We start from the raw sequence: 24213 nt of genomic DNA on the forward strand, positions 1-24213 counted from the left end.
TGCGCTTAAGATTGATTCTTTTCCCTACTCATACTCCCCAGATACCTGCTCTGATAGCGATGTGAATTCCTCACTAGCTCAACCCACAAGTTTGGTTTGGATCAACAAAACCCACACACTGACTGGCCATTGCATTTGTTTAGATTCTTTTTCAAATGAAATGACAAGGGCTTCCACATTCTTCTCATTAAATTTAGGCCTTGTTTGAACATACTTAAACAGTTTCTCACTAGGCTTCTGACTGCCAGGGGCTTGCTCATCCTCACTCTCTTCCTCACTAAACCTACCTCAGCCTGCATCTCCATCCTTTTGTGCTGACTTCCCTTTTTAAGTGTCAATTTCTAAAGTTCAATCTCTTTGCTTTTTCTTTCTCTTCTGCTAGAGTTCTTCATTATCTTTCTTTCTCTGTGGCTAAAGCCCTTAATGTGTTTGCTTTTTCTCTCTCTTCTGATTTTAATTGTAATTCAAACTGTTTCATTTCTGCTGCCCTTTCCTTATCTCTCCCCTCTAACTCAAGCTGCTTCATTTACAATCGAATTCTTGCCATCTCTACAGATCCTGATAGTGTTTCCAGCAAATTTGAATACTCAGCTACTGCTGAATTCATCTCATCTTTCCTCACATTAGGAGGTAAATTCAACCCTAGCTTGTCTATTAATTCCTGCAGTTTGGTCTTATCTGCCTTTTGCAAAACCCCCAAGGTCACTTCTTCCACCTCCAGGACCTCCTTGGTGATTGAAAGAGCCATTGCCATCCGAACACGGTTTAAACCAACCAAATCAACACCCGAAATAAAAGACACTAGCAACTACCACTCGCTGTTTAAATCCCGCAAAAAGCCCCCAGTCTGTCATGGACTAGGTCTGACTGTAACTTTGCTATTTGTTTAATGAGGTGTACAGTGGATATTCCTGGAGTACTTCAGCTTGGTCAACTGCCAGGTTTTAAACAAACAAAATTTATTTGCAAAATTATAAAATGAACTACAAGGAACAGAAAACAGAATACCCGATAACTTATCCTATCCAAACCCTACCTAAGGATGCTGTTCTGAAAATTCCTGCAACAATCCCAGTACACAGATCCCTAAGCACAAACAGCAAACATTGGCACAGGCAGCATACAGTTCAAAATCAGAAGGGCAGAAGGACAGAGAGAAGGCTTCCAGTTTCCCCCATGACTCTACTCCCTCCCGTACTGAACTGAAGAGCTAGAGAGCTGGCCACGTCCCCTTGACAAGACCAAGTTTTCAAAAGGTCTTTCAAGCTTTTGATCTGAAGCAGTACTTGTTCGGGGAAACAACAAGGCCCCAGTGAACCATTCAAAGTTCAGGCACGATGGAGCCTGGCCAATTATCCCCTCTCTAAAAAAAACTCAAGGGCAAACTAACTTGTACCAGACCATTACTGTGACAATTGTTGGGGGCTTATAATCCAATCCAATCAAAGTGATCACCCCTTTCTTATTTTTAGTTCATCCATATAGCTAGACAATCACCCAGGAATATTCTGTCTAAGTACAAGTTGAATTCCCTAATCAAAAACATCATTCCCTCACCTCTCTTGTGCACCTTTTTATCCTTCTGATAGCATCAACATGCCAAGCACTCAGCTGCCAATTATCATCCTGCCTCAGCCAAATTTCTGCAAAGGGTATGATATCCCAGTCCCATGTTCCTATCCATACCCTACGTACATCTGCCTTACCTGTCAGTCCTCTTGCGTTGAAATAAATGTGTTTAATTCATTATTTTTCCTCATAGCCCGCCATGCTCTTGCCTGCCTTGTTTATTGAACTTTCTCCCTTTATCTTCTGTATCAGTTCTCAACCTTTTCTCTTTCTCATTGTTGCTCCCATCCCTGACCCCCCATCACGGTTTAAGAAAATGCAGTCAGAGAGGAGAAGGGTATTATTAAGCAGGAGAGGGGTCAGAAGGGATTTACCAGGATGTGGCCAGGTATGGAAGGTTTGAGTTATAAAGAAAGGCTGAAACGTTTTTTCACTGGAGCGTAGGAGGTTGAGAGGTGACCTGATAGAGGTTTATAAAATAATGAGAGGTATAGATAGAGTTGATGGTAGTTGTCTTTTTCCATAAGATGGGGAATTTCAAGACTAGGGGGACATTTTTAAGGAGAAAGTGAGGACTGCAGATGCTGGAGATCAGAGCTGAAAATGTGTTGCTGGAAAAGCGCAGCAGGTCAGGCAGCATTCAAGGAGCAGGAGAGTCAATGTTTCGGGCAATTTTTAAGGTGAGCAGTGAGAAGAGAGAGATTTGAACAAGATATGAGGCAATTTTTTTACACCAAGAGTAGTTTGTGTGTGGACTTATTGAGAAATGATGGATGTGGGTACAATTACAGCATTTAAAAGATATTTTGATGGATACGTGAATAGGAAAGGTTTGGAGGGATATGAGCCAAGACCAGGCAGGTGAGACTAACTTAGTTTGGGATTATGTTCAGCATGGACAGGTTAAACCAAAGTGTTTCCATGCTGTATGAGTCTATGACTCTATGACCAATCAGAAAGAGGCTGGCAAGAAGTCAGGAAAGCTCCAGAGTGCATTGCGATCCGGAACAGATTCGTGTTGGATGACCACATTTATTTCTGGAGAAGGTGGGATGTACAAGTGTTCTGGTTTTCTGAAGGTATTGCTGAATGTGATGGTGGGATTTAAAACTAATTTTTGCAGGGGTCTGGGATACTAAATGGAGGTTCAGTAAAGGTTAATGTACTGAAAAGTATTGAAGAACCCACCATTGCAATGCAGAAATTCGTGCAAATATATTCAAGTTAGTGCAGAATGGAGTGTGGCAAAGATGGATGGTATTTTTTAATGCAAGGAGTCTTGTGAGTAAGGCAGAGGAGTTGTGCGTGTTTATTAATGTATGAGGATCTAATATCATTGCTATCACAGAGATGGTTGTGGTTGAGGAAAGAACATGATTGTCAGCACAATATTCTGGGTTATAGAATCTTCAGGTGAGATAGGGGAGATGGGTGAGGGTGTAAAAGAGCTGGTGTCACCACATTGATCAGGGAGTCAGTTACTCCAGTAAGCAGGAATAATATCTTAAAACAAACACAAACAATGCTGCAGAACACAGAAGGTCTGGCAGAATCAATAGAGAGATAAACAGAGTTAATTAGTTGAGTCCAGTACAAGGCTTCTTCAGAGTTGAAAGTTGTAGGAAAATGGGCCTTTATACTTTTGTCAGAGACAGAGGAGGGTGTAGGGGCCAGAGGATCAGTGCAAAAGACAGGGAGCAGCAGCAGCAAGAGAGAACAGCTCCTTCGGGTGATTGATGGCGGTTGCAGCTGCCATGGTGATCGGTCTTCCTGTGTTTTTTTGTTTCTGCATGGGAGTCGGTTGGGGCAGGGCCCCATGCAGTCCCAGATCCTTGGCTGGCTCTGGCTCTAGCACTGAGGTCACAGATGAGGCCTGAGCCAGGATCCCGATGACTGGTGGCAGCTTCGCAGGGAGAGCAGTAGGTAGGAGATCAGGCCCATGGCTCCAGCTCAGACATAGAGGCTTGTGGGAGACATGGCAATGGCAGGGGTGGGTCCATAATTAAGAACTCAGAGCCCAATGACAAGACCCTGGAGCCCGTTACAAAGACCCTGGCTGATGTTAAGCAGTGAATGGAGGAGGAGCGGAGGGTATTAAGAAGAAGAGGGAAAGATGAACTCAAAAGCAGTAAAATTTTGCATTAAACTCAGTCTTTCAAGATGACGCTGAATGTGGTGACACATTGCATTTTGCACAAGAGAATACACTTTTTGTTGTATTTTTATATGCAATCATCACTCTTCCAAACCCACTGGTGTTTGTGATTCAGCCAAAAGATCATGCACCTAGCAAAGCTTCTAATGATCCAGCCAGATGGCTAAGCTGACCAGTAAATAACATTTGAAAGCAATGGAAGTTTTTCAGTAATTAGCTCTGGATCTCACACTGAGAGAGCCCTATCTAATCATACAATTCAGAATATTGCTTTACCCTATCAATAACCTACTCCAATACAGATGAAGACTTTTGAATATTAATGTGCTGCTCTTTCAATTGGTGACTTGCTGATAGTCAGAGGCAACAGTGTAGGAACCATACTATTTAATAGTTACTTAACTTTTCCAACTATAGAACTATTACACCTCACTTTAGTAAGCATAGTTATAATTTAGGCGATAACATTTCATGATGGAATGCTAAGAAAGCAATACAGATTTACTTCTCTCTTATAATCTTCTAACTTTAAACATTTGGTTAGAGGTGAGACTGCCAGATCAATGGACAAGCAATCATGTTTTTCCCAAATCCATGTACATTTCATCTTATATAGGGATTACAAAACTGCAGCCACACATTCAAAACTAATTAAAATTTCATTACGTAAAATGAACTCGGGTAGCAGGGGATGACAATTATATTTCTAATATGGGAGAAGACCCGTTCATTTTAAGAAGAAATCTTAGATAGCTTTACTTTGGCTGAAGTTCAACTTGGTTTGGATTCACTTGGAAGCTATTCCTTTTAAAACCAGCGCTTTGCCCAAACCCTGAGGACAGGGAATGAATGCCCTTTGATCGTAACTGTTCTGAAAACAAATCATTTAACTCAATAGAAATGTTTCGTGTGGAAATTGAATGATTAGCTAAGTAGAGTTACACCTGTTATGAAACACAGTAAGAGGCTGACTTCTGACTCAACAAGAATAATCCATTCATGAGAAGTTGAAGGACTTTTGGCCAAAAGGAGTGTCCTCATTTTACTTCCAATTCTTGTGCAAGTGGAAGAATAGTTCATTGATGTCTGAAAATGGACCGAAGGCATTTATTTCGGTTCTTACTGAATGACAATCGGCCAAACCCTCCACAGGATACGGTGAGTATTTCAACAAAACAAAACAGTAAAAATCCATGTAAGACAATTTGAGATACTGTTGATTTGTAGATTTTGGTCGTTGTGAATTGTAGACTCTCTGTGGACATCTGGCTGTTTCTAACCTGACAGACATTGCTGCTAAATAGAGAACTGCACCATTTTCCGATAGTTGTGGGAGTGGTGACTATACATTTCACTTGAGATCTAGTCTGAGAAAGATTAATGTCTGAGCTTGCCATTTCAATTCTTTCTCCCAGGATACCGCCAATGAACATGGTGCTGTGGGTGATGAGAATGTGGAACGGGGTAACTGGTCTTCGAAGATTGATTACCTGCTCTCAATGATTGGTTATGCAGTGGGTTTTGGGAATGTTTGGAGATTTCCTTACCTGGCTTACAAAAATGGAGGAGGTATGGTAGAGAAATTAAAAATATCGGAGAGTAAGAAAGGCAGAACTAAATGGATCGATTTGTTGACTTATCCTGAAAATTGTAGTTCAGTAAATAACAAATGTTTATTGCACTAAAAATGATATAGTAAATAATGCAGAGTTAAACAATTTCAATGTGAACTGGTAAATTCAATCCCACAGCTAACAAGAGAGAGATATGTCAAGGTAATAGTTTAAAATTAGCAATGTGATGCATCAAATATATGCTATTTATAAACCAAAGTAAATGGTTCATTTATTAATTTGCAATGTATTTTCAATTGATATTGTTTAGAATGCGAGCCATCGACCTCAGATATATTTACTGCACAATGTGTGAAATCCTCAGAAGAGCAGGCTCCTCAGTCAGGCCCTGTGTTCAGGTTTGTACATTATCATCAAAACTGCTCAAATCAGGACTCTTCACAACCCACACCATTGGATTGATGGAAACCAAGCGCAAATGTATAAGAAATGTCACAACATGGCTGTGTAAAGTGACCTGAAAAGATATCTGATTGTGTTAGAGAGTGAAATTCACAAAACGGGAATTTGGACATTCGTAGAGATTTCAGGGTAAATTTTAATCCACCCACATAGTGTAAGCATGGAGTTTCACTTGAAAATTGAAATCCTTTCCGCTATTTTCCAGGTGCATTCCTTATTCCCTATTCTGTCATGCTGGCCCTTGTTGGGATACCATTGTTTTTCTTGGAGTGTTCCTTTGGTCAGTTTGCCAGCCTTGGGCCTGTTGCAGTGTGGAGGGCTGTGCCTATGTTACAAGGTGAATGTTTATTTTATCGATACAGTCGCAGCAAATTCGGAAAAGTAATAGTGTTGATTTAATAAATAATAATAAACCTCCCTTATCTGACAAAGGTTAAAGCCAAGCTTGTGAAGTAATGTTGCACTCTGATCTGCCATACACGTTATTAGATGTGGTACATGCTGTCTATTGGTTTTTGGCTCATAGTTTGTCAGGTTTTTTTTAAAAAATGATGAATTGAAACCCAGGATTCGGGACCTAACACAGCAGAGTGACATCACTGGTAAGGCATAAGTTCATTGGTTGATAATAGCTACTAACATGACTATTATTGGCTACTTTCAGGTTGAAGGTAAATAAGGGAAATATTTAAGGTTACAAATTAAAAGATCAGTTGGAATTTTTTGAAAAAAACCAAATTAAGAACTTTTTAAATAAAATCGAGATGTAGGGCTAGACAATATCTTGTAACTGCATGAAATTGGAGTTGATGGACCCTACTGAGGAGCTGAAAATGTGTTGCTGGAAAAGCGCAGCAGGTCAGGCTGCATCCAAGGAGCAGGAGAATCGACGTTTCGGGCATGAGCCCTTCTTCAGGAATGAGAAGAGTGTGCCAAGCAGGCTAAGATAAAAGGTAGGGAGGAGGGACTTGGGGGAGGGGTGTTGGAAGTGCGATAGATGGAAGGAGGTTAAGGTGAGGGTGATAGGTTGGAGTGGGGTTTGTGGCGGAGAGGTCAGGAAGAAGATTGCAGGTTAGGAAGGTGGTGCTGAGTTCGAGGGTTGGGACTGAGACAAGGTGGGGGAGGGGAAATGAGGAAACTGGAGAAATCTGAGTTCATCCCTTATGGTTGGAGGGTCCCTAGGCAGAAGATGAGGCACTCTTCCTCCAGCCATCGTGTTGCTATGGTCTGGTGATGGAGGAGTCCAAGGACCTGCATGTCCTTGGCGGAGTGGGAGGGGGAGTTGAAGTGTTGAGCCACGGGGTGGTTGGATTGGTTGGTCCGGGTGTCCCAGAGGTGTTCTCTGAAATGTTCCGCAAGTAGGCGGCCTGTCTCCCCAATATAGAGGAGGCCACATCGGGTGCAGCGGATGCAGCAAATGATGTGTGTGGAGGTGCAGGTGAATTTGTGGCAGATATGGAAGGATCCCTTGGGGCCTTGAAGGGAAGTAAGGGGGGAGGTGTAGGTGCAAGTTTTGCATTTCTTGCAGTTGCAGGGGAAAGTACTGGGAGTGGAGGTTGGGTTGGTGGGGGGTGTGGACCTGACGAGGGAGTCACGGAGGGAGTGGTCTTTTCGGAACGCTGATAGGGGAGGGGAGGGAAATATATCCCTGGTGGTGGGGTCCGTTTGGAGGTGGCGGAAATGATGACGGATGATATGAGGTTCAATGTGACCACATCTGTGACAAGTGTTGGTTTCTCTTGTGTATGATCTGTCCTTCTTTGTGTGTGGCTGCATCAAGCTGTGTGTAGCTCCTCAGTACACAAACACTAAATCTGACTATGTACTGAGGTTCTACTTGTCCCTGGTGTTGTGAAGGATGGGACTGGTCTTGTTGCTGCAGACTGCTCCAAGGAATTTGACTGTTCCATATCGCTTTTCCTTTGTGAAGAATTTCAAAACACTTTTCATCACAGGTCTATTAGGAAGAGGTCAGTATGTAGCATCCTCAAGACCCTGTTGGAAAAGGACAGGTTAGTCAGCAGACTGTCAAAGTCATTTCGCAGAATGCCTCATCGCCAGAATTTTCCAACAAGCACCATGACATCACTTGGCTCATGGTGAGAAGGGCAGTACTTGTGAGATTCTTCACGTACGCCTGGATTGTCTGCGCCACTGCATGTTGCCTACAAATCGGTTTAAGGAGGGGGAGTTTGTGACTGTCTCACATCTCCTGCTGGAATATGCCTTTGCAAAGAGAGACTGGAGAGAGATGCCACAACTGTGTCACTCGCCCATCTCCACTGACTTGCAGCTGTCTGCACTGGACCCGCTGTTATAGGAGTCACCATTCTTCAGGCACCATCTCATCACTGCTGGGCCCATTTCAATGCTGCCTCCAATACTGGGTAGACTGTTGGGCCCCACAACCAAGAGTTCCCACTCCGGGCCTCCCGTGATTCCAGCCAGGAGTCTCCTGCTCCGCTGATGCCTTGGTGACACCAGGTGTCCCCGCTCTGGGCCTACTGCGAGCCGGAGTGCCTCATTCCACTGACAGGCCAGTCTGCTGGTGTGCCAAGATTCCCACTCCAGCCACCGTCCTCCAATATGCCAGCACTGGCACCTTAAAGAGTCCATCACCTCCGTCTCCGATTGCTGGAGGAGCAGGGGAATGTCCTTGCTACCATCACTGCCACCTCCAATTACCGGAAGGCTGTCACCACTCCGTGTAAAGCCTGCTCTTGTTGCCTCTGACCAACCCACCAAAGAAACGAGAAATGAAAAGAAAAAAAATCAAGAGAGAGCAGAAATTAAAAGATTTTTAAAACGTAGATGGAAGTGGATGAGCTCTAGATAAGAGTCTGCATGCAGCCCTGCTACACTGTCGCCATCTTGGAAAATTGAGGGTTTGCAGAGCAAAAATGACCCTGACGAGAGTTATGTCCAGGCCTCCCAGCAGCAGTCAGGATATGGGTCAGAAAATAAATCAGGAGGTAGAAAAGGCATGTAAAAAATGATGCACAATTGCAGTAATCATGGGAGTCTTCAATATACAACTGGACGAGGAAAATCAGGTTGGTAGGGGATCCAATAAAAAAGGGATTTGCAGAATGTCTACGAGGTGATTTGTTGGAGCAACTTGTGATAGAGCCCTCCAGGGGACAGGCAATTCTGGATTTGGTGCTGTGTAATGAGGTAAACTCGATTAAGGAGCTTAAGGTGAATGATCCATCGGGGGCAGTGGCCATAATATGATAAAATTCACCCTTCAGTTTGAAATGGAAGAGCAGGAATCTGGTGTAAGATCTTTACAATTGAGTCAATGCAACCAGAAAGCCATGAGGGAGGGGCTGACCTGAGTTGATTGGAAGGGGACCATAACAGGGAGGACGGTAGAGCAGCAATAGCAGGAGTTTCTGGAGGTAGTTTGAGGGGCAAAACAGAAATTCATCCCAAGGAAGAAGAAACATAGTAAAGGGAGGATGAGGCAACCACGGCAGACAAGGGAAGTCAGGAATAGCATAAAATCAAAAGGAAAAGCATCCAATGTGGTGAAAATTAGTGGGAAGTCTGGAAATTTGGAGGCAGTTAAAAACTAGCAGAGGATACTTACAAAAGCAATAAGGGGGAAGAAGATGAAATCTGACGATAAGCAGATTGTAATATAAAAGAAGATTGCAAGAGTTGCTTTAGATGCATAAAAGGTCAGAAAGAGGTGAGAGTGGACATTGGACCATTAGAAAATGAGGCTGGGGAAGTAGTAATGGGGAACAAAGAAATGGTGAAGAAAGTGAATAGGGACTTTGCATCAGTCTTCACTGGTGGGAGGCACCATTAGTGTGCCAGGATGTCAAGAGTCAGGAGGCAGAGGTGAGTGTAGGGGCCATTCCTGTGGGGAAGGTGCTGGGGAAGCTGCAAGGTCTGTAGATGAGTAATTCAGCTGGGTCAGATGGACTACACCCCAGAATCCTGAAGGTGATAGCTGAGGAGATTGTACAGGCATTGTTGGTGAACATTCAGGAATCACTGGAGTCAAGGAAGTTGCCAGACAACTGGAAAATGGTTAATGTAACATCCCTGTTTCGGAAGGTATGGAGGCAGAAGGGAGGAAACTATAAGCCGGTTAGTCTGACCTTGATCATTTATAAGATTTTACAGTCCATTATTAAGGATGAGATTGTGGAGGGTTTGGAAGTGCATGGTAAAGTAGGGCTGAGTTAGCACAGCTTCATCGAGGGTAGGTCATGTCTGACAAGTTTGTTAGAATTCTTTAAGGTGGTAATGAGCAGGTTAGACGAAGGAGAACCAATGGATGTGATCTATTTGAATTTCCAGAAGGCCTAAAATCAGGAGCCATGTATGAAGCTGCTAAATGGGATAAGAGCCGGTGGTGTTAGGGGCAAGGTCCTCACATGGTTAGATTAGTGTGGAAATAGGCCCTTTGGCCCAACAAGTCTACACTGACCCTCCAAACAGTAACCCATCCAGACATGGATAGAGGATTGGCTGACTGTCAGAGGGCAGAGATAAGGGATAAATCCACCAGTTCCACAAGGACTGTTGGGACCACAACATTATACATTAACAATCTGGACAAAGGGACTGGGGGCATCGTTGCTACGTTTGCAGTTGTCGCAAAGATTGGTAGAGGGACAGGAAGGGCTGAGGAAGTGGGAAGGCTGCAGAAGTACTTACAGTAGTGAGGAGAGTGGGCAAAGAAATGGCAGATGGAATACAGGATGGGAAATTGTGAGAGTTATGCAATTTGGTAAGAAGAATAGAAACAAAGACTATTTTCAAATTGGGGAAAGGCTTTGGAAAACCAAAACATAAAGGGTAGGAGTTTAGGATTCCCTTAAAGTTAACATGCAGGTTCAGTTGGCAGGTAGGAAGGCAAATACAGCATTAACATTCATTTCAAGAGGGTTAGGATATAAGAGCAGAGATGTGCTACTGAGGTTCTATAAGGCTCTGGTCAGACGGCATTTGAAATATATGAAAATGTTTGGACCCCATGTCTCAGAGAGGATGTTCTGGCCTTGGAGGGGTCCAGAGGAGGTTTACAAGAATGATCCCAGGGATGAAGGGATTGTCAAATGAGGAACAGTTAAGGACTCAAAGGAGCCGAGGAGGATTTACAGAATAATGACATTTACAGAATAATGACATTTACAGAATAATGAAATTTACAGAATAATGAATGGTCTGAATAGAGTAAACCTGGAGAAGATGTTTCCACTCGTAGGAGAGACTGGGACATGAGGGAACAGCCTCAAGCTGAAGGGACAACTCATCAGAACTGAGATAAAGAGGAATGTCCACAGCCAGAGGGTGGTGACTCTGTGGAACTCATTGATGCAGCAGGTTGTGGAGGCCAAGTCATTGAGTATACTCAAGACAGAGATAGATAGGTTCTTGGTGGTAAGGGGTGCAAGAGTTATGGGGAGAACTCAAGAGAATGAGGTTCAAAGACATATCAGCCATGACTGAATGGCAGAGCAGACTCAGTGGGATGAATGGCCTAATTCTGCTCCTATATCTTATGACCTTATGGCCTAAGACTGGGCATGTGTGATTATCACCACTCACAATGATAATGGTGTCCTAAAGAATTAGTGAGAGGGCATATAAAGGTGAAGACAAGGAGCATCATTCTTGTAATCTAGACAAAGAACTATAACATAATTAACATTTCCTGTTTAATACAAAAAGCCTTTGAAATCTTTACTGTTGGACACTGAATGTTGAAGCAGCCAACATAATCGATTAAACAAAACCGATATTTCCCCAAAGGTGTGGTCAGCCACGGCAGTCTCCCTGTTCTGTCCTGTGCTCACTGAAAGAAAATCCAATTTGGTTGAATGACCAGCCAAATGCATGTCAAATACATTATTTTAAATCAATAATTCACAAACCAGACTCCCCTGTTCTTTCTTCTGTTTTCAGGTGTGGGGATTGCTATGATGCTTCTGATTACAATGTCCATCATTTCGTACAACTGCATCGTTGGCTACAGTCTATACTACCTGTTTGCTTCCTTCCAATCACCCCTACCATGGGCAGACTGCTTCAGTTGGTGGGGAGCAGATGAAACATGCAGCAGGACCCCCAAAGGTACAGTGTTAGCTTCTACTGGGGAAAGTGTACACACTGACTGTTCATTGTTCATTCTGTCAGTCTGAGTGAGGGAGAGAGATGAACAATAGTTTCAGTGACCATCCTCATTGTGGCCATACAGCAGAAAGACTCGGATAGAAAGCAGCAGCAGGAATCATGGCACTGAGTCACTGGAATAGCAGGACAGTCAGTCAGAAATAAATAGTGAAACATCAGAATTTAACAGTCTTTCACATGTCTCACATTTACTTTCACCTTGTCAATAAGTCTGTGTTGTGTTCTTTCTGACTGCGTTCATTGTTTGTATCTCTCTCCATCCCTGTATTGTGTCTCACACTGACTCCCTTCTCTGTCTATTACTGTGTTTTTTGCAGCTATCATTTTCTTAACTTATTCTCTTTCTCTGAGTTTTTCCAAATATCGATCATCTCACATATATTTCTTACACAGTCTGACTCTAAGACACACAGAGTTTTTGTTGCAATTATTTAAATGTCTCATCTCTTTAATTTCATCTCATCTTCCACAATAACACTATTTAACTCAGGATGTCTCATGTCACTATCAAAGGTTCATGTTGTGTGAATTGACAAAACTTAATGTGAAATCTTGATGTGAGTCAAGTTGAAATTTCTGAAACAGAGGACAAAATACTTCAGCTTTGAAAGAAAATCTACTTTTAAATAAACTGGGATTGTGGGTGTTCCCCTGACCATACTGTACAGACTGGGGCTGTGGGTGATCCTGGACATCAACTACAGTCTGCACAATATGGTAATAAATCACCGACAGTCCCAGTCTGTACAATACAGATAGGGGTCACCCACAGTCCCAGTCTGTACAATACTGTCAGGGATCACCCTCAGTCCCAGAGTGTACAATACAGTCAGGGATCACCCACAGTCCCAGTCTGTACAATACAGTCAGGGATCATCCACAGTGCCAGTCTGTACAATACAGTCAGGGATCACCCACAGTCCCAGTCTGTACAATACAGTCAGGGATCACCCACAGTGCCAGTCTGTACAATACTGTCAGGGATCACGCACAGTCCCAGTCTGTACAATACATCCAGGGATCACCCACAGTCCCAGTCTGTACAATACGGTCAGGGATCACCCACAGTCCCAGTCTGTACAATACAGCCAGGGATCACCCACAGTCCAAGTCTGTACAATACAGTCAGGGATACACCTACAGTCCCAGTCTGTACAATACAGCCAGGGATCACCCACAGTCCTAGTCTGTACAATACAGTCAGGGATCACCCACAGTCCAAGTCTGTACAATACAGTCAGGGATACACCTACAGTCCCAGTCTGTACAATACAGTCAGGGATCACCCACAGTCCCAGTCTGTACAATACAGTCAGGGATACACCTACAGTCCCAGCTTGTACAATACAGTCAGAGATCATCCACAATCCCAGTCCGTACAATACAGTCAGGGATCACCCACAGTCCCAGCCTGTATAATACAGTCAAGGATCACCCACAGTCCCAGCTTGTATAATACAGTCAGGGATACACCCACAGTCACGGCCTGTACAATACAGTCAGGGATCACCCACAGTCCAGTCTGTACAATACGGTCAAGGATCACCCACACTACCAGCCTGGACAATACAGTCAGGGATCACCCACAGTCCCAGTCTGTACAATACAGTCAGGGATCACTCACAGTCCCAGTCTGTACAATACAGTCAGGAATCACCCACAGTCCCAGAGTGTACAATACAGTCAGAGATCACCCACAGTGTCAGTCTGCACAGTCAGGGATCACCCACAGTCCCAGAGTGTACAATACAGTCAGGGATCATCCACAGTGCCAGTCTGTACAATACAGTCAGGGATCACTCACAGTCCCAGAGTGTACAATACTGTCAGAGATCACCCACAGTCCCAGAGTGTACAATACTGTCAGGGATCATCCACAGTCCCAGTCTGTACAATACAGTCAGGGATCACCCACAGTCCCAGAGTGTACAATGCAGTCAGGGATCATCCACAGTCCTGTATTTTTGCATTGAAGAGCTTCATATCTTTATTCCAAAAAAAAACTCTCGAAATTTTAGGACATTTCCATTATCCAATATTCCAGAAGAATAGAACTCAGTTTTTCTCTGCCTCAGACGAAGTGATGGAAGCTGGTACAATTAAAACATTTAAAAGTTAGCTGGATGTGTATATGAATGTGAAGGGTTGAGATGGATACGGGCCAAATGTTGGCAAATCGGACTAGATTAATTTCGGATATGTTTTTTAGCATGGACAAGTTGGACTGAAAGGTCTGTTCCTGTGCTGTACATCTCTCTGACTCGATGACTCTTGATGTTATTTGTTCCATTTAGTATTTCAAAATCCGTGACGAAGTCATCTTTTTAGTTTTTAATTTATAAAGAATAGAATCATTGTCTGTCTAATACCATACAGTTAGGGACATCTATCAACACCCAGAAGACATGGATTTTCCATTATACACCCACAGAATTCAGTGATGGAAGTCCTTATCTCCATAGGCTAGGACTCATTCAAGTAGCGATCGATTTCTACATCTTCTACTTCAGAATTTGGAATGTTACATCTTGCCAAAAATAATTCAGATATGAAGAAGTTATTTTTGAGCTAAAATTACAATGTAATTTTTGAAAACAGTTGTTTCATCTTATCCTTGAGATTTATGTTATTTGAAATTTCATTTTTACATTGCTAGTTTCTGAAAGTGAATTGATAAGAGTACATTCAACAATGTGGTTCATCTGGGCTCAGAGTAATTATGGATGTCCGTAAGATCATAAGACCATAAGATATAGGAGCAGAATTAAGCCAATTGTCCCATCAGGTATGCTCCACTATTCGATCATCACTGATATGTTTCTCAAACCATTCTTCTGCCTTCTCCCTGTAATGCTTGATCACCTTACCAATTAAGAACTATTTTATCTCTGCCTTAAATTCACCCAATGACTTGGCCTCCACAGCCCTCTGTAGCAATGAGTTCCATAGATTCATCACTCTCTGGCTGAAGAAATTTCTCCTCACCTCAGTTCAAAAGGGTTATCCCTCCACTCTGAGACTGTGCCCTAGGATCCTGGCCTCTCCTATGCATGGAAACAACTTCTCCACATCTACTCTATCCAGGCCTGTCAGTATTCTTAAAATTTCACTGAGATACACCCTCAAGGAAAGACACAGAGTCCTCAACTGCTCATCATGTGATAAGCCCTTCATCCCCAGGATCATTCTTGTAAACCTCCTCTGAATCTCTTCCAATGCCAGCACATCCTTCCTTAGATACAGGGCACAAAACTGCTCACAATATTCCAAATGAGGCCTGACCAAAGCTTTACACAGACTCTGCAGTACATTCCTGTTCTTGAATTCTAGCTCTCTTGAAGTGAGTACTAACGTTGCATTTACCTTCATAACTGCCAATGAAACTTACATGTTAACTTTAAGGGAATCCTGAACCAAGACTCTCAAGACCATGTGTACTTTAGATTTCCCCATTTAGAAAATAGTCTATGTCTCTATTCTTCCTATCAAAATGCACATCCTCATACTTTTCCACATTGTATTCCATCTGCCACTTCTTTGCCCACTCTCCTAACCTCTGTAAGGCCTTCTAAAATCTCCTCACTTCCTCACCACTACCTGTCCCTTCACCTAGCTTGTCTCATCTGCAAACTTAGCAACAATGCTCTTAGCTCCTTCATCCAGATTGTTAATGTATAATGTGAAGGTCCCAACACTGATACCTGCAGAACTCCACTAGTCACTGGCTGCAATACCCAAAAAAGCCCCTTTATCACCACTCTCTATCTTCTGCAGCCAATCCTCTATCCATGCCAGTACTGTGCCCCAAATGTCATGTGCTCTTATCTTATTTAACAGCATCCTGCTTTAGTCACCAATCAGCTGAAAGGCTTTTAAAATTAAATGCATCACAAACTAAATAAAAATGCATTCTTTTTGGGTGTAACCAAAGCTAGAGAAGGAGATCTTCTTTATGAAAATCCTCCACCTCACTAAGAAAGCTTCAGTACAATCAATAATTAACAATCTGCTCTGAAAACCCTGCACATGGTTTCACAGCTGTGACACCCTGCCCCCAACGTCCTCTGGAAATGTGATATCACCCCCAGTTCTCTGCCGATATGAAACCTGTCCCCACCCTCCCATTCACTGTTACCATTGGACTCCATCCCCCTCCACCAATGTTGTTGCTACTGGAAATGACCAATAAGACTGCTCCCCTCCCCACAAAATTTCTCCTATCATCCTCAAGTTACTCTCAACACTGTGCTGTGAAAGTACTGTCAGATTGAAAATGTGGCTCCCCATTTCTGAGAGAGCCCTGAGTTGAATCTACCGCTCAGAACTGTGGAGCTCCATTCATTCATTTTGTAAAACAAGGAGTGGTGTAGCAAGGTATGTGAGACTCCCTTCCCTGGATAATCCAGCCCATTATAATCCTTAAAGTCTTCTACAATAACTACTACTGAATACTTTTGAAGTAACTTTTTATACAGTACCATTTTAATTTGGTTTTCTAATTATGCAGACTTTTATCCAACAAGAGATTAAGCAGATTGAGCACCAGAGCAGGACTGTGCTGAGAGTGAGTGCACGGACTGTACCTCTGTGTTCTGATCTATGCATGACCTTACCCATGTAATCAAAAGGATTAACTAATTCAGTCAGAGTGAAACAGTGACCCTGGTTATATTGAAATGGAATGCAAAATTGATGTATAATACTGAAACATATTTTCCAGAGACTCTCTGCAATCTCACTCTGACTGATGGATATTTTGAAATCGTTAATATAACACAGCTGCAGGAAAACAATGGATCTTGTCCAAATGGATCAGAAATCTCCAATCCTCACCAGGGCCCGAGTGAGCAATACTGGGAGTAAGTACCTTGCTGCAGATAGCTGCACCAATAACCTACACAGCTGGGCCAGTAACTCCTCTTGGGTTGGTTAGTTTGTTTATATGTGTTTAATGAGAGAGAAGCTGTTTCATTTTGATTGAGGTATTATTTACATTGCACACTTGTTACAAAATGGCATCATGGGAAGGAAACTTTTACTATTTAATATTCCTCTGGTTTCTAAGCATTGTAACTTTGACAATATTTATAAAGCAAAACACTTTTCTTTGTTTTCTTGCTCTTCAAGGATAATATTCATGACCAGAATTCTTAAACATGAAATGGTTAGAATCATGTGTGACTGATGTTCATTTCTCTGCTTTTAATTGTAATAAGTTATTATTTTAACACACAGTCCTGGGACTGGATTTAGATTAACTGTCTGGAGGTAGATACCATGTGTAGGAAGATGAAGGAGCTGAATTCATTGGAAGACATAGTGACTAAACCAGATAGGTTTCACAGTGCATTGTGAAGCAGTCAGTGAAACATTGTCAGAAACAGCTCTGCAGGGAATCTCTGAGTAAAAAGTGAGGTCTGCAGATGCTGGAGATCACAGCAGAAAATGTGTTGCTGGTTAAAGCACAGCAGGTCAGGCAGCATCCTGTTCCATGGATGCTGCCTGACCTGCTGTGCTTTAACCAGCAACACATTTTCAGCTGCAGGGAATCTCATCAACTTGTTTGAACAAAGCTTTACATTGAAAAATATCAATACACACGAGGGAAAAAATGTCATACAGAATATCAAACTTCAAATTTATTTCTGAGTGCAAGAATCAAAGCTTCTATAAATCAAAAATTAATTTAGATATTACACAACTTTAAATACATTGATGCACTATGTCTAAAAACATCTGTGTGTAATGAAGAGTGTCCTTACTTACTACATGTTTTTGTTCTTATTTTCTGTAGTAAAGCAGTTTTACGCCGTTCCAGTTCAATGGATGAGACTGGGGAGGTCATCTGGTATTTAGCCCTCTGTCTGCTTCTTGCCTGGCTAATAGTTGGGACAGCATTATCAAAAGGAATCAAATCTTCAGGAAAGGTAAATGATTGGTGATAAATAGAGTTAAAACTCGTGACAAAGTAACAGTAAAGCGAGAAACGATAAATAATTTGTGAAGTGTCTGGTTTATCTCCCAGGTGATGTTAACAGTGTCTCTATGGGAAATGGGAGATTCATAATTCATCAACACTTCAGGCCTGAGGGAGATCTGAAGAACGTTCTCCTGAGGGAAAGAACAGCAACTTCCCCAAACCCCTGCAATGTGTCCCTCATTCTAAGGGTTCACTCACTGACACTGGAATTCTGGGTGAATTTCCAATTGCTGTGGAAGGCTGAGGAAGGATTGGGGGTTGGGGGGGGAGTGAGGGAGGGGGGTGTGGTGGCGGTGATGGGGAAGGATAGGATCAGGGTTTTATTTGAGTGAAATGAGATTTGTCTGGACATGAGAATGGGACTGAGACCTGAGGAACAATCATTAGGTGAAAACAATAAAATGCTGGTAATGCTCAACAGCTTGTGAAGCACCTGTCAAGACAAACCGAGCTAATCTTTCACTTCCATGGACTTTCATCTGACCGAGAGAAATAAATAACAGTTTAAGAGGTTTCTTAAGACAATGGACATGGGGAATATGGTTCGGTGAGTAAAAGGAAGATTCTGTGATAGGTTGGAGGACAACAGAGGTTAACTAACAAAGCTCTGACCTTCATCCCCGTTGTATTGTTGGATAGGTTCCAAACCAAAGAGCAAATGTAATTTTAAGGCTGTTAGAAGAATCACAACATGTGACATTCCAGTGTAATGTGCCTTTAGTAGTTATTAATGTTGAAGGAATATGTTGTAACAGCTGTGTAGCAGTTACTGTGGGTGGAATCTGTTAGTGACATGAGCAGCCTGTGCTAAGGTGAGATTTAATGCAGAATCAGGTGAGAAATCTCATAAGGTCCAACTTGACGTCAGGAACAACTTGCTGTGTCTTTTATGTACCTACCCAGTGAGGAGGTGAGCTTCTTGGGTAAGAATTACCTTTAACTGATTCTTTTCATTGTGTAATTTCTGTTATTATGTCTGAAGACCTGTGTCCCCTTAAGAAGGGTTCGAGATCGGTCAAAGGAATCGACAAATGCGGTCTATTCAAAAAACAAGGGTCATTAGTTGATTCAGTTAAGGTACCTTGATGCAATTCTATCCAGCAACACAGAGATTGAAGCTTCTGTGTTCTGGGGAAAAGTTGCGCAATTACATTTGAAAATTACACATTATTTACATGTTTTTAAATAAATAGTACAGTCTTAATTACAAGAAAGACCAATCACATATGATTTACAGCGAATTAATCTAATGATATTTTCTGGGAAAGGGTTCTTAACTACAAAAAAATGTCCAATCAATTGTAATATGGTGATATGATTGAAGACAGGCTAATCCAATGGTATTTCCTTTAAGAAGGATATCTAATTTACGTAAATTGTCATGCCATGTATTAGTTCAACGTTTGTTCAAATGGTCAATTCATGTATCAGTGTTTATCTTATGAAAACTCTATTGTCCTCATCTTTCAACTGCAAGTTAATTCTGCAAATCAGCAGTATGTTTAGCAGTATGATTCACAGGCCATTTTATAGTATTCTTTTAAATCGAGAAACCATTTTGTTGTAATAAAAATCTTCATATTTTGTTGCCTAAATTCAAATTTTAGATCCTCATGTCTATAGGTTTAGCAGTGTTTAAATAAGCACATTATAACAAGGTATCACAAAACAAAGTCTCAACATGCAAACCCTGTGAACTAGATGAAAACGCAATCCTTGCGTACATCCTCCCTGTTACTATTCCTCTTCAGTTTGTCATCTGTTCCCTTCGATGCATTGATGAGAATCCATTTAATTTGCCATTTGGTTGGATAATATTGTCTTTATTCCAAGGTGAATGATGTATAAAAGTAGGCAAAACTTGCTACAAAGGTACAGCAGCTACTGTTTTGGTCTCCTTAGTTAGGGGGTATATTTGTATTGGAGAAAGTTCAGTGAACGTCTTTGTATTAATTCTTTTGAAAATATAAGTTTGAGCCTGTACTCACAGGAATTTAGGAGACCGAGAAATGATCTTCAAAGATTTTGAATGGTCTTAGAAAGCTTGACCTTCTCAGAGAATCTCGAACAGGGAGCACAGTTACAAAATAAGGTTCTCCAAATGAAATAGAGATGAAGTGGAATTTTTAATCTTTCAAATACTCTTCCTCCGAAAGCAGTAGAGGTCAGATCATTGAATATATGCAAGGCAGAGTTTGACAAATTGTTGATGTACAAGAGAGTCAAAGGTTCTGGAGAGGGCAAGTGTCAGGGTGATCAGGCAGAATCTTATTGCATGGTGGGGCCACATGGCCTTGTACTGCTTCAAGGTTTTATTTTCTTCTGTTGTACCAGTAATACAGGAAAATCTAACAAGGTGCTCTCCATGCTCAGGTGGTTTATTTCACTGCGACATTCCCTTACGTGGTTCTGACCATACTCCTGATCCGAGGGGTTACCCTGGAGGGAGCTTCTAAAGGAATTGAATTCTACATCGGAAGCCAGTCAGACTTCTCCAGACTGGCTGATGCTGAGGTAAATACAGCAATATGAATGATTGAGTCTCATTAGTATTTTTAGTTGAATCGATTCGTGCCTCAGCACATGTACTTTGTTAGCTTGTCATCATTGATTTAAACTGAAAATGTGTTGCTGGGAAAGCGCAGCAGGTCAGGCAGCATCCAAGGAGCAGGAGAATTGACGTTCCTGAAGAAGGGCTCATGCCCGAATCGTCAATTCTCCTGCTCCTTGGATGCTGCCTGACCTGCTGCACTTTTCCAGCAACACATTTTCAGCTCTGATCTGCAGCATCTGCAGTCCTCACTTTCATCATTGATTTAAAATCAGTGTATTGCTTTTGAGTCCTTAATTCAATTCTTGGAAATTTTTAACAAAGCTTGTGATGAATTCAAAGAGTCAGTTTAAGGTCTATATCATCCTGCCATTAACAGGAAAGAAGGTCAGGGCATCAGCTATGATGGACGAGAGGATCGAAATTGATGAGGAATTATGATAGGGATTGGGATGCAATAGAATTCTTCCTTCATGCCTCCTCCTTTCTGAAATCTTGGAAATGATTTAGGAGTTTCAGGTGAAATACCTCATTGACCTACAAAGCAAATACTGACCCACATTTTGCTGTATCAGGGCAATAGAAAGAGCCACTCTTGATGAGCCTTGTCCTTATCCATTCTATGTCAATGATATTTGGTGCTGCAAGTACCTGGAAGTGGGAGATGGAAATGAAAGAACATTGTCTATATCTGAAATCTACATTGGAGTGAACATTGGAAAGCAACTGATTATATCTTGAACCAGTCAGATTATCGTACTTGGAATATAACAATGCAAGGACTGAGACAGAAAAGGAAGTGTAAGTTTGAGTGGGTGACTTCCAAGCTGTGATTCCATTCTTCCAGTAGGTAGTTTAAGTGCCAGAAATTGTGACTGGCAGTAAGTAAATGCTTGGCATGTCATTAAAAGGCTATTTCAATGTCATGTTTCTTGAAACAAATCTCCGAGGTGATTCAGTCAACAGCATAAGGACAGAAACATCATGGAGCCCAGTGAATGCAAATAGGCAGACTAGGCAATACCACATTTGTGAAGCTGACAGTGTCCTCATGCATACTGGATAATGATGGCTGGAATTTTGTATTCAGTCCAAAGATACAGCAGTCTTTGTGAATAGACAATGGTGAACACTATTTATTGCTTAATTTTTCTGACAGGAATTGGATTTTGATTTCCATTTAAATCATTTAACCATTGTTTACATAATCCTAGAAATTACAGTGTAATTTTACTGGTTCCTGTTAATAATAAGCTACTGTGATATAAAAGCGTCCCCAATCGTCAATCACGGTACTGGTAATTTGTGTTAATGAAATGTTCATTATACCAGAAAGACATGTGTCAGATATCCCAGAGGAAATTTAACTGTAAATAATCGACAGTAGTGATGACTGTTCTGTTTAAGAAGAGTTACTGTTGACCAGAGGGAGCTACTTTGCTCAGTTCACCATGGATTAACCACATGAGTTCTCATTATCTTCACATTAATGTCGTTTATCTGTTGTACATGTTTGTGTTTCATTTCCCTCCAGACATCTATTCTATTTTGTATTTACCAGGTCTGGAAAGATGCTGCGACTCAAATTTTCTTTTCTATCTCAGGGGGTTGGGGCACTTTAGTAGCATTGTCGTCTTACAACAAGTTCCACAATAACTGCTACAGAGATACCATCATTGTCTGTGTTGTTAATTGTGCTACGAGTGTGTTTGCTGGATTTGTCATCTTCTCCATCCTGGGACACATGGCTCACATACAAGATAAGCCCGTTTCAGAGGTTGCCCAGTCAGGTAAACTAGAGCTGTTAAAATTGTCAAGGGTCAGACAGCTTTAATGTTCTCTCTGAAGTGATTCAACCCAACATTCCAGTGATTCCAGTGTCCAGACACAATAATCAATCCTCAGATCCAAACTGATAGCCAGGCTCTGAAGACACATTGCCATGATGTTTGGTTTATACTGGACAGGGATTGGAGCTGAATAATGCAATGGTATGCCAAGGATTGAACCCTAGCTCTTAAAAGTGAGCTTTTGAAATAATCACAGAATAGTAAATCTCAAAAGCACTCAGTTAACATTATAATTCACTGTAAGATTTGCTATTTACCTTAGAATTACATTTCATATGAGCCACATTTTATATTTAAGAAGAAAATTTTGAATGAATTCCATAATATTGTGCTTTTAGGTGAATCAGAGACAGTTTTTATTTATTGACGATTAGTTACTGATCATATTATGTGCTCAAATATTCAATTTGACAGTGGTACATTTTAAAAAATGTTTAATATGAAGAGCAAGAAACATGGAAATGTTCTGTGCTAAGCCACTTGTATCGGTTGATGATGCTGTGATAAGTAATTAATGACCAGGTAAAGTTACAATAAAACACAGTTCACACATTCTGATTACTCCAATAGTCTGAGCACTGAGTGGTTTGACAGCCTGAACCGAGGCAGGAACATAGGAACAGGGGTAGGCCACTCAGTCTGAGTAGTTTGCCTCACTACTCCATGTAATAATGAAGGATCAAACATTTCAATGTTTTTTACTCATTCCATTCCCTGACCTTGTACACCACTGAGAATCAGAAATATAATAATCTCAATCTTAAATCTACTCAAATCTTGACCTCCACAGCCCTCTGTGCTGGACAATTCCAATGTTTCACAACACTCTGAATAAACTAATTTCTTGTCAGCTTGGCCCTCAGTGGCATCCCCCTTAGTTTTAAATTATGGCCGCTGGTTTTAGATTCTGCAGACAGAGGAAATATCTTACCTGCAGCTACTCTGTTGTTCTCTTTAACTACGTTGTAAGTTTCAATGCAATTGCCTCTCATTCTACGAAACTCTCGAGAGAAAGGCCCATTTTCCCAATCTTTCTTCATCGGACAGTTCTACCATTCCAGGAGCAAGTCTTGCACTCCCTCTATGCAATGACATCTTTCCTGAGAAAAAATGACCAAACTGTGCACAGTTTCCAGGTGTGGCCTAACCAAGCTGCTATACAACTGAAACAAGACTTCACTATCCCTGTACTCAAATCCTCTTGCAATAAAGGATGACATTCCATGAGGCTTCCTATTGGCATGCTGCACACACATGTTAACCCTCAGTGACTTAGCACCAAGGAGACTGAGGTCTCTTTGTACAACTACACTTTACAATCCCCAACCATTTAAGAAACACTCTAAATTATCCATTCAATTATTTCTCCCCATTCCCTACTCTCCAACATTATTCCCTGTTTTAAAATGCCAGTTTCACCAATATATTAGAGAAATTCTTTTTTTGCTTAGATTGCAAATGTCACTCTGAACTCAGTGTTCACTGCTTCTAAATATTATAATTTCTGAATTGAAAGTGATTAATATTACAAATATATAATAACTAATGTTTTTTATTGTAAACACATATCCGCACAACTTTGGTGACATGAATAGTTTTGCAAATGTTGGCTAATATTGGCAACTGTAATAAATTAAATGAAATGAATGTCAACAACAAGTTAATAGCAACATTCATTGTGTCATTTCAATTCTATTCACTGTTCAGGTTTCGGTTTGGTCTTCATTGCCTACCCAGAGGCCCTTGCACAGTTACCGTGGGCACCATTATGGTCTGTTTCATTTTTCTTCATGCTGCTCACTCTGGGAGTTGACACACAGTTTGCAGGTTTAGGTAAAAATGGCATTGCATCACTTAAAAAAAATCATTTCTTTTGAAGAAATTATGACAGTGTTGGGCAAAAAAGTGCTGTTGGTGAT

The 24213-nt window shown here is 41.5% G+C and overlaps 1 protein-coding gene across 1 annotated transcript in view; it reads left to right on the forward strand.

The window, feature by feature from the left end:
* The first annotated feature begins 5172 nt into the window (after positions 1–5172).
* Positions 5173–24213, forward strand: part of LOC132820333 (sodium- and chloride-dependent neutral and basic amino acid transporter B(0+)-like) — a 46888-nt gene continuing 27847 nt past the window's right edge. Inside the window, exons 1-8 of the mRNA XM_060832355.1 lie at positions 5173–5293; positions 5966–6097; positions 11686–11853; positions 16634–16772; positions 17708–17840; positions 20267–20407; positions 22006–22234; positions 24002–24127. Coding sequence (XP_060688338.1) covers positions 5224–5293; positions 5966–6097; positions 11686–11853; positions 16634–16772; positions 17708–17840; positions 20267–20407; positions 22006–22234; positions 24002–24127 — 1138 coding nt within the window. The 5' untranslated portion in view covers positions 5173–5223. The remainder of the gene's footprint in view (positions 5294–5965; positions 6098–11685; positions 11854–16633; positions 16773–17707; positions 17841–20266; positions 20408–22005; positions 22235–24001; positions 24128–24213) is intronic.

This window comes from Hemiscyllium ocellatum, chromosome 11, assembly GCF_020745735.1.
Source record: "Hemiscyllium ocellatum isolate sHemOce1 chromosome 11, sHemOce1.pat.X.cur, whole genome shotgun sequence".
NCBI lineage: Eukaryota > Metazoa > Chordata > Chondrichthyes > Orectolobiformes > Hemiscylliidae > Hemiscyllium > Hemiscyllium ocellatum.